The sequence below is a fragment of the Mus musculus genome, chromosome 14, assembly GCF_000001635.26.
Source record: "Mus musculus strain C57BL/6J chromosome 14, GRCm38.p6 C57BL/6J".
NCBI classification, from domain to species: domain Eukaryota; kingdom Metazoa; phylum Chordata; class Mammalia; order Rodentia; family Muridae; genus Mus; species Mus musculus.
This window is the reverse complement of record NC_000080.6, coordinates 66,634,666-66,648,572: the sequence shown is the minus strand read 5'-3', so window position 1 is coordinate 66,648,572 and position 13,907 is coordinate 66,634,666. Positions and strand designations below refer to the sequence as shown.

General features: G+C 47.6%; 1 protein-coding gene across 13 annotated transcripts in view; it reads right to left on the bottom strand.

Moving 5' to 3' along the window:
• Adra1a (adrenergic receptor, alpha 1a) overlaps nucleotides 1-13,322 on the bottom strand; it is a 135,990-nt gene extending 122,668 nt beyond the window's left edge. For 4 of the 13 annotated variants that reach the window (XM_017315800.2, XM_006518444.4, XM_011244926.3 and 1 more), the window contains exons 1-2: nucleotides 12,970-13,315; nucleotides 10,113-11,592 (exon numbers count right to left, since the gene is read on the bottom strand). In XM_017315800.2, the coding sequence (XP_017171289.1) occupies nucleotides 10,113-10,995 (883 nt within the window). In that variant the 5' untranslated portion in view covers nucleotides 10,996-11,592; nucleotides 12,970-13,315. Of the gene's footprint in view, nucleotides 1-10,112; nucleotides 11,905-12,024; nucleotides 12,477-12,969 lie in introns of those variants that run through there. The other 9 variants (NM_001271761.1, NM_001271759.1, XM_017315802.2 and 6 more) reach the window with 7 other exon arrangements.
• Between the last annotated feature and the right edge of the window lie 585 nt (nucleotides 13,323-13,907).

Here is a 13,907-nt window from a genome sequence, read left to right as displayed (position 1 = left end):
GATTACGTCCAACTCACCAAAAATGATCTTTAAAAAAAAATCCATGTTTGATGAAGCTGTAGGTCCAGTTTTGATGAGACTGCATTCCAAAGTGGAAATGAATTGCAATGCATTTTAAAACTGGTCCTGAATAGTTCTATAAACTATAGGAAGACCCTGCCTTGATTTGATGAGGTGTATTGACCCAAAACCCAGTGTCATGTGTGTGTTTGCATGTGCTTAAAAACATCAAAGTAGCAGCTTTTAATATCACTGTCACAAATGTTTCTGGGCACACCTATAATCGAATTAGAGCAACAGTAACAGTTCCGAGGTGGGACCAGAAGCTCATCCCAGAGCTTCCGGGAAGACTGAACATCCGAAAGTGCAAGGCATAATTTTAAAAGGGAGTATTCACTCCAGAGTCACAAGCCAGAAGTGTGATCAGCGTCCTTCACAGTATGTAGGGAAATGGAAGGGTTAAGGGAAATGACAGTATTACAAGGGCACAGTTATTCAATTAATGCGGCACCAGCGCTAAACCAGAGAGAAGGATGAATGGGATGGAACTAAAACAGACTCAAGATCCCCTTTGCTATGACAGATGGAATTTTCAAAGTACGATAGCATCTGATGGATTACTCAATAAATCTGTGGAGACAGATCTAAAACCATTTCAAAATTAATACAGTTATGTGTCATTTACCGAAAGACGAACAAAAAAATAAAACTTCCAGATAGAATATACATGATGCTTTGAAAGAAATAGACTCTCTGAGTCCCGCTGGGGAGGCGCCTTCAAGTATCCCCAGAGGAGACATTCCATGAAGAAACAGATTAAAATATTTGACTGCATAACTGTTTTCTATGTCTACATGACTGAAAACTAACAAGCCCCATAAAGATGCAAATAAAAATGGTCACCGAGTGTAAGGATTATATAAACGTAGCTCCATTCTTCTTTTAAAATCTGGTTTTGTCTCTCAGAAGCCCACTCTATGGTTACTTCACAGAACCTGGGTGCCACCCTGGGAAGTGGCAACAAGATACTCAGCAGAGTCCCATTTATTTGCCAGAGGAAAAGGCCTTGTCCCTGTCTACTCTGAGGAACTGTGAAGAGAAGGGACAGAGATGGTGGGGGGGGGGGGGGGAAAGGCAGGTAGTCACTTGTTCTGAGCTCCTCCTCAGCATGGATGGAGGAGCCATTAAAATTGTCTGAAGACAAGAAAGGGCTGGGGACGTTTCTGGAACTTTCCATTCCCAGTGTGAGGAGAAGGAGGTCTAGTTCTGAGGGCTGTGGAGCTGATCAGAGACAGAGAGCAAGTCTTGGGCAGCACCCAAGTGCAGGGAGCCCACAGACCTCTTTTTCACTGAGCTCAGAGTGAAAACAGTACTGTGAATTTGACTCAGGAAGTTACCAAAGGTGGGCAAGGGGACTCTTGATACTGAGTGACCCCCTGCACAATAGCAATAGAGTAGGCAGACCTTAGCCATGGGCTAATGGAAGCGCAGTCAGCCCTTTAGGGTCTATAGTCGTAGTGAGGCTGGGGTGTGGCAGGGTCATCAGGGGAGTAGTGGTCTATGGAAGAGCAGCCTGAGTTTCCTCAGGTGTGAGAGTTAGACTAGATATGCTAGGATCAACCACTGGGCTAACTGATCTCACCTTGCAGAACATTAAAAACACACACAAACTAATAAGACAAATTTAGGGCCATAGTCTGTTGAACCTACATCCTGTGGTTGGTTCCATCAAAGCTTGCTGCCTAGACCAGCATGCTGGGGACCTTCAGGAGGTGGAGATTTACAGAAGGTCCTAAAGTCACTGAGGGTGAGTTCCAAAGGGGTTAGGGAATCCTTATTCTCTCATCTCTTGGTTGATTTTCTGACTCCTGGAGTTAAGTGCCTGCTCTGACACACTTCCCCATCATGGTGCTCTGTCTTTATCTGAAGCCCAAGGCAATGAGGCCACCAGACTTTAGACTACAACCTGCTGAACCATGACCCAAAAACAGCCTTTTTTTTTTTCTTTATAAGTTAATTGCCTCGGACATTCCATTCTAGCATGGAAAGTTGACCAACACAATCTCTTTTTTTCCTGCCCCCGACAACCCTGGAGTTCTACAAGATCTGGCATAGTCAGTATGTTCCAGGAAAGTTCTGGAAGGCCAAGCCCTCTGCTCTGAGGGCTCATGTCCTCTAACGTGTGTCTGTTGACATCTCAGCCTTTACCAGAATGGTATTAGGAGGGAGGCTTTAGGATGACGAAAAGGCCGCCAAGCTCCATTCTTCCACCTCAACAGCTAGAACAGTGTATGAACCAGAACACAGGGTCTCACTGCATGAGTCTGGTTCCTTGATCTTGGACCTACCAGCTTCAGAGCTGTGGGAAGAAAGTTTATGTTGTTTAGAAATGACCTGGTATGGAATGGCATCAAAGTAGACCAAGGTACCAAGTCATGTGTAGAATACAGGGCAGGTAGGATGATACGAAGTGGGGGAGCTAATTTGGGATGCTATTAAGTGTGGGAGTGGCTGAGTGTGTGTGTGTGTGTGTGTGTGTGTGTGTGTGTGTGTGTTGTTGTTGTAGAACTCTGAAAGATCAGATGTTTCTTTGGATTATAAAGCAGCTGCCTCTTCTCAGCCCATCTGAGTTCTGCAGAAGGCAGACAAGCCAGTATTTATGAGTGATTACTGAAGACAAGGAAGGAGAAAAGTGCCCTCAAAGCACAGACAAGCAATTTTGTCAAAGGAAAAAAAATAAATGACTAATACAAATGTGGAAAGAAATGTTCGAAGAGCAGAGGAATCTGCTATTAAAAATGAAAGGGCCACTATGTAAGTGTCAGACTGGCAAGCTAAATAGTGGGGTGGGAAGAGAAAAAACTCATTAGACAAAGACAATGCCTCACGAAGATTTTTCTCTTCCCCACCTCAAAGTGCTGAGGTAAGGCCATAGCAGTGTGCTCCCTGCCTACAGAGCCAGGCTCCCTGCCTACAGAACCAGGCTTCCTTAGCCTAGGAACCTGCCAGACTACACAGGCTTTAAAAGGCTCAGCAATTGTTCAAACCACTGCAGGGGTAATAGCTCTCCAATCCCGCAGTACACTCCTTTGAATATGATGGTATATCTTCAAGACAAGTTTGCCTTGGGGGAGGGAGCCGAAGTTCATTTAAAGCCAACTGTGGACATACTATTTGGATGGTGAGGCGTGTTTTCTTGTAAATCAGAGCTCAGGAGGTGCCAACCAAGGAGGAACCCCAGAGGCATGCAGAACCCCGGAAAGAACATGCGATACAGACAGAACCTGGCAGGACACAGATAGCTTAGCCTGTCCAACGCAAAGGTCTCCCAACTGGTCTAGCCACAATCTTAACATTCATCTTTGCGATGTTGAAATATGAACTTGTCATTCCTCTGCCCTGGCTGTCGTCGGATTAAAAACAACTTATAAAAATGGCTCACAAACCTTGCCTGATCTGGTGCTTCTCTTTGCAGCTTCATCTGATGACGTGGATTAACTCTGACCACAGTGACCATCTGGAAAATCCCTGTGGGCATCTGGTTGGCCCTGCCAGGTTCTTTTGCATTTTCTTTTTTCTCCTGCCCCTCCCCTTTTTAGACAAGGATGGCCCTTAAATTAACTATATAGTGGGTAATGATCTTGAACCACTGAACCTCCTGTCTCTATCTCAGAGTGTGAGGACTCCGGGTATGCACCACCATGTCTGGTTTATTTAGTGTTGGGGTGGAACCTAGTGCTTCAGACAGGCTAGCTTAACACTCTACCAACAGAGCCATGTACCCAGCTTTCTCACTCACTTTTAACCACTAGTGATCAAGCAGTTATATAGATTTTGGCTCAAAGGTTAGGGCACTCTGGGAGAGAATTTCAGCTCTTAGTGCCTAGGACTACCCTAGTCCAGTGTGTGAGTGTTAAGGCACCATCCAGAGGCACTTTCTGACATTGTATAAAATTCAGGGTTGTTTGTGTGGGTCTCACTCTGGAAACTGGAAACCAGCAGGAAGGAAAATAAAGGACTTTGTTGTGCAAAGTGCAGCTCATTGCAAATTCTCAATATAGTTGATAGATTGAAGAGAGAGGTTGCTTCATGCACTCAGGGCCAGTACTTGGCAAGATCATAATAACCCCCACCCCTGTATTCATTACTCTTGTATCAAGAGACCCGTCTGCTTCTCTTTCCTTTGGGTTTAGGCTGGTTTCCTGATCCAGTGATGCTGGGCCAGAGGTGGATGCATTGTGTTCCACAGAGGCCTGGTAGCTGATGCTCTATGATGGGAGATATATGGTCCCACTATAAGAAAATTGATTTAGAGCACTGGAAGAGGATGGGCCACAAAGGCCAGCCAGTTCTGACCACCAGCCAGGCTGAGTTCTGACTTATGTCCACAGTCCCACACACAGGTAAGATGGATGCTACCTTTTGCCAGTGTTTTTAGGTGGTTCATGGTGTGGTAGGAATACCTGAAATATTGATCTTTTATCTTAAACCCTAATCAATATTAGATTGCCTTCACACCAGTGTCTGTAAGACTTCTTCATCCTTTTCTATAGTAAAGGTGGGCCTGGTCCCACTTTACCTATAGGAAAGCAATGATTGGTACCTGTTATCTGGGCAGCCATTGAGGAAGCAGTCATTATATGACATTTCAAAGCCACAAGTCAGTGCTTTCAGTTTGCTGTGTTTTCACTTATCACTGTCTGAAGCTCTGCTGTGTCTTTAATTGTTCTGACTTCCAGGGAGTCATTGTTATCGCCAGTGATTCTCTAGCTGCCTCAAACATAATAGGTAGTCTATGACATTTTATTGAGTAAACAAATTGTTTTCTTCTGCTTCCATGTAGTAAGCATCTCCAGAGCAATTCCTTCACCGGAGCATCCCAGCTCAGAATACATCTTCCCTCCCTGCCGTGTCTCCTGTCGTCCAGGAAGCACAATTCTCAAACGTTCTCTGCCCTTATAAGTCAAATTCCAAGCCAACTCATTGGCTCCTTTGATGCCAAAGCAGTGGTGTAGGCCCAACGGCAATGCCAGGCACTGTATCAAAACAGTATACTATACGTGGATCTTGGACATGTAATCATATGTTTGATAAATGTCCCCTTCACTTCTTGTTTTCCCTCCTGGGCTTCCAGGTACATCCCCCCTCCATGGCAACAGCCACATACCCATGGTGACAGCCATATGCCAACACCTCCATAATGATTAGTATGAGTTCTAATAAGATCAGTAATTGTTGTCATTTGCTCTGAGCTAGGCACTGCAGGGAGACCTGATGGTGTTCCTTGTTTTATGAAAAAGTAGAGCCGAGGTCTAAATCTCAGGCCTCAGGAAGCAGTAGGCGACAGACAAGGGGTCGAGTTCCAAAGACGACACCATCCAGCTGCAGGTCCTTCCCTAGGGGTCAGATCTCCACCCTAACTTTCCTAGATGGAAGGCTAACACTTTCCCTAGTCTCTCTGCCATCTACACTGGCTTCTTACAATCCATCACTGCAAAGTCAGAAAGGCTGATAGCAGCCACCAGTGTCACCTCCCGCAGCTGAATGGCTTCTGAGCTTCAACCAAACATTTGGCTTGCAAAACCGAAACAGTACAAACAAGACTTAGGTTAGAAAGCAGTCCAGGGGCTGGAGAGATGGCTCAGCAGTTAAGAGCACTGACTACTCTTCCAGAGGTCAAGTCCCAGCAATCACATGATGGCTCACAACCATCTGTAATAGGGTCTGATGCCCTCTCTGGTGTGTTTGAAGAGAGCAATGGTGTATTCATATACAATAAATAAATAAATAAATAGATAGATAGATAGATAGATAGATAGATAAATAAATGAGAGAGAGAGAGAGAGAGAGAGAGAGAGAGAGAGAGAGAGAGAGAGAGGAAGGAAGCAAACAAGCAAGCAGTTCAGTTAGACTCTGCCTAGGCTCAGTGGGAAGGAGCTGAGAGGAAAGGAGATGTCATAACAAAGGCAGAAAGAAAAGCCTCCTCCTGGTCGCTAGTTGGGGACTTTTGAGAGATATTGTCTCTCGAAGCCCAGGCCATTCTTACACTCGTTGCAGTTTCAGTGTAGGATAGCGGAGGGTGATCTTGAACTCGTGATCTCCCTGACACTGCCTGTCAAGTGCTGAGATTACAGGTACAGGCCATCGACCCTCAGTGGTCAGGAGCTTTTGGTCATGAAGGAGAACTCACTCATTCGATTTTCCTTAGATAGCCTGATGTGGGTTTTTCGCGTTTCAGCTGGGCATATCCTCTTCCTTCTGGATTCTGCTTTATCTCTAATCCGTTCAAACTTGGGTTGCTTAGTTCGGATTGATACCTCTTCTCTTGGGGATTGATAGCATAATGGCCTATTCTTTTCTGTTCACATCTTGTGTAAAACAAAGGTACTTACATCTGCTAATGAAAACAATTTACATGTCCCTGATGGCCCGGCCAAAGTCCTGTTCTCTTAACCTGCTCCATCGGCAACGCTGCTTCTAGAAGCTTCTACAGTGACTTCCAGATGAACTTAACTGCTATGTTCCTCAGCACGGGGGACGGATGCTGTTTGAGCATCTGTCTTGCAGACCTCTATCTTTTTAACTAACTTTCTAGGCCCTGAACAGCAAGGGTGTGCTGAATGCATCTTTCCATTCTTTCTGCTTTGATGTCTGTGACTTATCACCTGCCCATACCTCCTTGGGAGAAATTCCTTCATAGGAAATTGTCAATCACACATTGGTGAGTTTAGGGGTCTCCTAGTCCTGAGCAGCCTACTGACACACTGCGAAGGTTTTCAGTTTTCTTCTGTGCCCATTTACTTACTTACTTTTTAAAACCACAAGTCCCTCTGTCACAACATCTTTACCCTGACATTATTAACTCCTTGAGAGTGCAGCACTTAGGAGAAGACTCTAAATTCCGAGCATCTACCTACTCTCCGGGACACAAGGATCTGGGTAAGCACACCCCATCTCCTTTAGAGCCCCAGTCACCAGCACAACCCTAAAGTCCCAGGTATCCATCACCTCTGACTCTTTCCAGCATCTGCTCTGTGTGGACCCTGGTCTGACTCCATTGTATCCATCCCTCCCAGATGTGCCCTCCTTATCCCGCTCCCTGGAATACCTATCCATCCTCAGCCACACCCTGTATCCCTCAGCCATTTAGCTCTGGGAGACCATGGTGTAGCCTTCTTCCCTGCTTTGTTTCAGATTCATGACCATAAATTCCAAATAGGCCCTTGGGACACTGGTGTGTCTTGACTAAATTTTCATAATACACAGACTCTCATTCCTAAGGTAGCTCGTGCCTTTTTCCTTGCTGTTCAATGGACACATTCCTTGTTCCTTCCCCTCTCTGCTTCTTAGTTCACTGGGAATATTGAAGTACTCTGAGAGCTCTCTAATGTTCTCCTTCTCCTTCATGCTGTGGCGCTCACATCCCTTGACTCCTTCGTCATTTCTTTCTTTTGGGCACTTCTCTTGGCTCTTGCCTCTGCCATTGGTGTCCTGTTCTATCTGATCTTTCCCATCAGAATACAAACATCATGGCCTATCTTCCACTTTTGAGACTTGCCCCTGGCTCTCTCAAGCAACACCCTTTCCTAGTGCTTCTAGCACACTCTTCCTAAGAGGGGTCTGCCTTCCCTTATCCCATTTGATCTTCCATTCTCCCTGGAGGATGCACAGTAGGGCTTCTGTTCCCAGCGCTCTACTGAAGCCTTCAGCCTCACCCAACTGCTGTCCACCATTAAGGACCACCCCATCACCAAGGCAACTTCCACTTGCTCTCCCTGGGAGCTGTGTGTGACACAATTAATTATTCTTCTTGTATTTCCTAATTTTCTTCCCACTTCCTGGGTTACCCCCCCTCCCTTTTGTTACCTGCTTCCCTCCCTGCCTGCCACCTCTGAGGCTTGGTTCTTCTCTGGATGCCTCCTCTCTGGCAGACCTCCCTGTGCCTATACACATTGGTGTGCCCAAGGTTTTACCCTTAGCCCATGTCCCCTCAAAGCTCCCAGTTCACACACCTTCTGCCCACCTGGCAGACACTCAGATGTCTAAGAGACACTCCCAGCACAGTGGGAGAACGATGATCGATGATCGGATGTTCCACGTCCCCAGCCCCTCCCTGCCCTTTCATTTTCCATTCTTTTCAGTTTCTGTTAAATATATAATCATCTATGCAAATTTTACTTCGACAAAAAAAAAGACCCTGCATGATGTGATCTTATCTACTCTTGTGATTTTTTTTTTTAATTTTATTTTTGTCCTTGCCTCTTGCCCTTGCTTGAACAGGTGAGGTTTTCCCGTTTTCCCATCTTTGCAGCCACTGTTCCCTTGGACAATCTGTTCTTCCCTCAGGATTTTACAAGCTTAGTTCAGTCGGGGCTCTGCTGGAATATACCCTACACTCCGCAGTACTTCTCAGAACACTGTTCCATCATCCTTATGCCACCTGGCCTCTCATTCTGGGGACTCTCTGACAGTGCTTATTGGTCCTTCACATTTTTTTATTACGTATTTTCCTCAATTACATTTCCAATGCTATCCCAAAAGTTCCCCACACCCTCCTCCCCCACTCCCCTACCCACCCATTCCCATTTTTTTGGCCCTGGCGTTCCCCTGTACTGGAGCCTATGTGCAGGTGTCTATTTTGTGAGTAAGGACTTTCTGCCTTGTTCACCCTCAGTGGTTGAAACAAGGCTTCAGCAGGCATCTGTGGCGTGAATAGGTACAGAATAGGTGCAGCTCTAATAGTGCGCCCTCCGGGAGGCAGAAAGAGAAGGAGTGTGGGAAGGGAAGAATGCAGAGTGACTAAAGAGTGTCACTCCAGTAACGTCAAAGCTCCAACTTCCTTCCAGAAAGAGTCTGGAACAGGGACAGGCAGGCACAAGGAAGGCCATGTAGGGTCAGCCACTCCAGGAGCCCTGTTCCACAGAAGTTCTGCAACTGTAGAAATCATCTGTGCCTCTGCAGTCTCAAAATGCAGCTACTGGCCACAGCTGGCCATTGAGTGCTTGGAAAGTGGCTAGTGGAGATGAGAGATGGAATTGTGGTATAATTTAATTTTAATCCACATTTAAACAGCTACATGTGGCTGGTGGATATAGCATTGAAAAGTGTCTTTCTTCCATGTGTGGAGGCAAGATGGCAGGTGTTGAAAAGTCTGGTCAACATCTGGGGCACAGTTGGTAATCAAAAACTAGACTTGTTATTCTGACACGGGGTTGCAAAGTATGGTACTGTAATTGATACTGGGTTCAAAAGCACTTTAGAGGGCACGTTTGCTATGATTTTGTGTTTGTTATAGTTGGTGGTAACCAGCACGTGAGTCTGTATTTTAGTTTACAAACTAAAAGTAGCAAAGAAGTGCTTTGGAATGGCATGGAAGGCCTTTCAGATAGGAGGCTGTTCCCAGTGGATTGGCTTCTTGATACTTATAATGAGGTAATTAATTCTGACAACAGCTAATTTTGCATCTGCAAAAATTGGATTTGCAACATTATTGTGCTGTTTTCAAGCTGTCATCTGCATTTCCGGGATGGTTTTGGATAAGAGTGGTGTCTGCTTTCAAACTCACTGCTTAAATGAAAGAGTATTTGCTTACTGGAATTTTAAAGAATGGATTCTTTACGTTTTTTTAATTAGTTTGGACATGAAAAAAATATTTCGGTTGTGAATGGCTTACCATATTCTCTATCACACTGAATTCGGAGAACAAAATGAGCACAGACAGAGCCTAAGCAGACAGACACTATAACTCACACACACAGCGGAGAGTACCATCTAACCCAATTGTACAGTCACATATTTGCCCAGAACAAGCGTGGTGTGTATTTTCAAGCCAAGAGGACTTTTTTTCCCCACCCATAGCGGAACAGGAGCAGTATCCGAGTAGTCTGCTTTGGGGACTCTAAAGAGACTGCGTGGATTTAAGTTAACCAGACTTAAGGACATTAAGAAAAGTGGACACTCCCATTAAAGAGACCAACAAAGTAGTAAAAGAAAAGACTCCAGTTCCCACCAGGGAGTCCTTCCTGTGCCTTTGAAATGCAGACCCCTCTTCTACCTTAGCGGTGGGACTCCCCATTCCCTCAACTGTAAGCAGTGGGGTTGAGAACACTCACCAATGGGCATCACGAGGAAGAATGGCAGCCAGCAGAGGACGAAGCATCCCACCACAATGCCCAGCGTCTTGGCGGCTTTCTTCTCTCGGGAAAACTTGAGCAGCCTCACGGAGAAGTGAGTCTTATTCTTGGCACTGCTTACTCCGCTGCCTTCTGCAGGGACATTTTTACGGTGGATACGGAGCGTCACTTGCTCTGAGTCTGACTTGTCGGTCTTGAGGCCGGACTTGAGGCCTCGGCTTTCTCTCTTGGCTACCACGTAGACTCGACAGTACATAACCAGGATGATGGTCAGTGGCACGTAGAAAGAGCCCAGCGCTGAGAACAGCACGTATCCTGGCTCCTCATTGATTTGGCAGATGGTCTCATCCTCCGGAGCCTGCTGCCTCCAGCCGAACAGGGGTCCGATGGAGATGACCAAGGAAAGCGCCCAGACGCAGAGCAGAGCCCTGACGCCCCTCCTCTGGGTGACAATGGTGGGGTAGCGCAGCGGGTAGCTCACACCAATGTATCGGTCGATGGAGATGATGCAGAGGCCCATGATGGACGCTGTGCAGCATAAGACGTCCACCGCCGCCCAGATGTTGCAGAACACCCTGCCAAAGGCCCAGTAGCCCAGGATCTCAAAGATGGCAGAGAAGGGCAGCACGGTGGAGGTGAGGAGGAGGTCTGCCACAGCCAGGTTGACAATGTAGTAGTGAGTCACCGAGTGCAGATGCCGATGACAGGCCACCGAGAGGATCACTAAAATATTCCCCAAGACCCCGAAAATGATGAGGCCCCCCAAGATCACCCCAAGTAGAATGGCCTTAGAAATGTTCACCTGTGCTGGCGGGTGGGTGCAGTTGGAGCCTTCAGAAGCATTTTCAGAAAGAAGCACCATGGTCCCAGGGAGGGGGCAAGGTCGGGCTTTGGACGGCCACCCTCTGGCGGAGGGCGGAAACGTGAGCCTGAGGAAGCCAAGTCAAAAAATCTCCGCTTGGGGGAATCCTGCGGGCTGGGTTGGGCTGGGGGAGGGAGAGAACACACCTGTTGTAAACCGCCTGGAGCAGCTCTGGGAACCCTCAGAGGGCCACGTTGAGGAACAGAGCATTAAAGGAGACATGGCCAGGCGCGCTCTGGGCTTCTGGGGACACCTTCCAAAGGTTTAAAAGGACATGCTGTGAAAGCCACCAGAAATTACAAAAATCCGCTTCTCTGTGCACTCTGATCCATCCTGTGCATCCACGCAATTAGAAATTCACGAGTCTGTGACTAGTCTTTGCTGAAATGGTTAGCTAAGTGTGGCTCAGCCTTCGAAGCTCAAGGCAGGGACGCTGGGCGAATGGGCGCTGCAGCTGACCGGCAGTGACTCTCAACTTGGCCGCCCATCTATGGGATACCGCTAGCTCCAGTTTCTAGGAGTTCTGGCTAGGTAACATGGGTCTGGAATATTTGCTGAGACCGAAGTGGCCCTGGAGCTTCGTTTATCTGAATTCAGCTGAAAATAAAAAACACAAAGAAAAAGGCAGTCCGTGAGCCAGTCGCCCTGGACAGCCAGGCCCTGGGGAGCTCGCCCAGTAACCAGACTCCTGCTGGGAGCCCGCCGCTCTGCAGTCCATGAGTGGCTTTGTGAGGCCCTGACGTAGGCAACACGGGACAAGGGAGGGGACTGCGTGCTCTGTCCCCCTCTGCAGTCCTCCCCAGTCCTCCCCTCTGGGAAGGTGCCTTCGAATGCTTCACCTTGCCTTGGCTGACCAAGTTCAGAATCCAAAACAAAAGCAAGCAAGAGAGAAAAAAAAAAAAAAAAAAAAAAAACTCCCCACCTCAAATAATGACAATAAAACCCCAAGCTGCAGTAGCTGGAAGCTGAATTTCGAGAGATAGGTTGGAGAAAATAAAGCCCCGAAACGCCCCCTTCCTGCATCACCACCTCAGCTCCACATGCTCGACTGCAGCTGCGGTTGTCGCACAGAGGCAAGCCGGTAGAATCTCAGGGGTGGTGTGGGGATCCTCCGTGTCTCCCTTAGAACAGGTTGCACCATAGTCACCTGGAGAGGGCGGTCTGGGAGTGCGAACCTCGGAGAGCACGGAACCGCAGGGCCGCGCGTACGCTTTCTCCCGCGGAATTTGCGCTCGTGGGAGCAGAGCGCGCGGGTCTGCCTACCAGCCAAGTCACCCTCGAGAAAGAGCTAGGTTCCCAGCAAAGCCAATTCCCAGAGCTAAACAGGGCCCGGATGGATTCAGGCAGGATCTTCAAGGGGCGACCGCTGTAGGGATTCCAGTCTCAAGCCACACCCGGGCTTTCTGGGAGACCTGGGTGGGAGCGCATTATTCCTCGGACCAGGCTTTGTGAGTAGCAGTCACTGCGGATTCCCTAAGGGACTTAAAAAAAAAAAATCAAGTCCCCATGCCAGCAGTCGGGGAAGCCTGGGATTTTCTGGGCTAGGGTTCACGATCTGCCTAAATAACCCGATTTCTACACTGCAAAAGGACCAGACCAGGAGATGTAAGACAGAGGTTTGGGGCTTCGGGACCTGCATACTTTGTCTTTTGGGGTACAGCCCTAAGACTGAGATCTCAGGAGCAGGCTGCTGTGAAAACAATCACAAGTTCAAGCCCTCACAGGTGATAACCAAACCACACCAACACTGCGGAACCCGCTTTCTCCCACTTGGGGTCTATATATGGGTTAAAATGACACTTGTTAACTAGAAGGTAACTTCCCATGGCAAATCAGGGAAACCTGGTGGTTTGGGGTGCTGGTTTCAAAGCCAGTCCCAAAGCGGAGAATCGAGGCTAAGTCCAGGGGCACACCAGCCCACCCCACAACTCGGCCCTGCGGGATGCCGGCGCTCCGCACCGCTGCGCTACTCACCTGCTGCGCGGCTGCGGAGGCCCTGGCGCCAGGAGAAGCGGACCTTCAGTCCTCGCAGAGCCCTCTGGTTCTCTGCAGGAGAACAGGGTCTCCAAAGACCAAGACCCAGTCCTTAGCACCCGCTGACTCACCCCACCACTGCTGAGCCCTCAAACTCCGGGCTCGCTTCTTGCTTCTCCTGGATATTTTAAAATAAAGACTGAAAACAGAGAAAAGAAATGACAAATACAGCGATCCAATAACTCCACGATCACCAGTTTGATATTCAGTTCCTGGACACAGAAAAGAGCGGCTCGGAACTTTGCAGCTCGGGTTGACGTAGTACAGGCAGGCTGTAGCCTAGCGAGTACCGTAATCTCCAGCTGTTACCGTATTCCTCTGCAGCAACCCGCACATTTCGTAAAATTCGGGGTTACTGTCCTTCTCCTTCTTATTTAAAAAGTGGATTTCGTCTCTCTCCCTTCCTGTTTCTCTGTCCCATTTCGATCTCTACTTCCCGTTTACCCCTTCCTCTTTTTTACCCTCATCCCTCCACGCTTGATACTGATCCCCCTCCCTCTCCTTCCCTTCTCTGGGTTTCCCCTATCAATAGGCTGATAAATACATTAAAGAACAAAACCAAATAAAAAACCAACCAACCAAAAGCAGACTCCCTTCCAAGTTCTTACTGAATAGATAATGTGCTCACGGAAATTCCCCAAAGGTTACTTTGAAAAGTTTAGTCCAACTCCCGGCCCGGTTTATTTCAGTCAAGAAGTCGCCTGGCAATGGTGGTAGTGGCATGCCTTTAATCCCAGCACTTGGGAGGCAGAGTTCAAGGCCAGTCTGGTCTACAGAGTGAGTTCCAGGATAGCCAGGACTATACAGAGATACCCTGTCTCGAAAAACCACAACCACAACCACAACCAAAACCAAAAAAAAAAAAAAAAAAAAAAAAA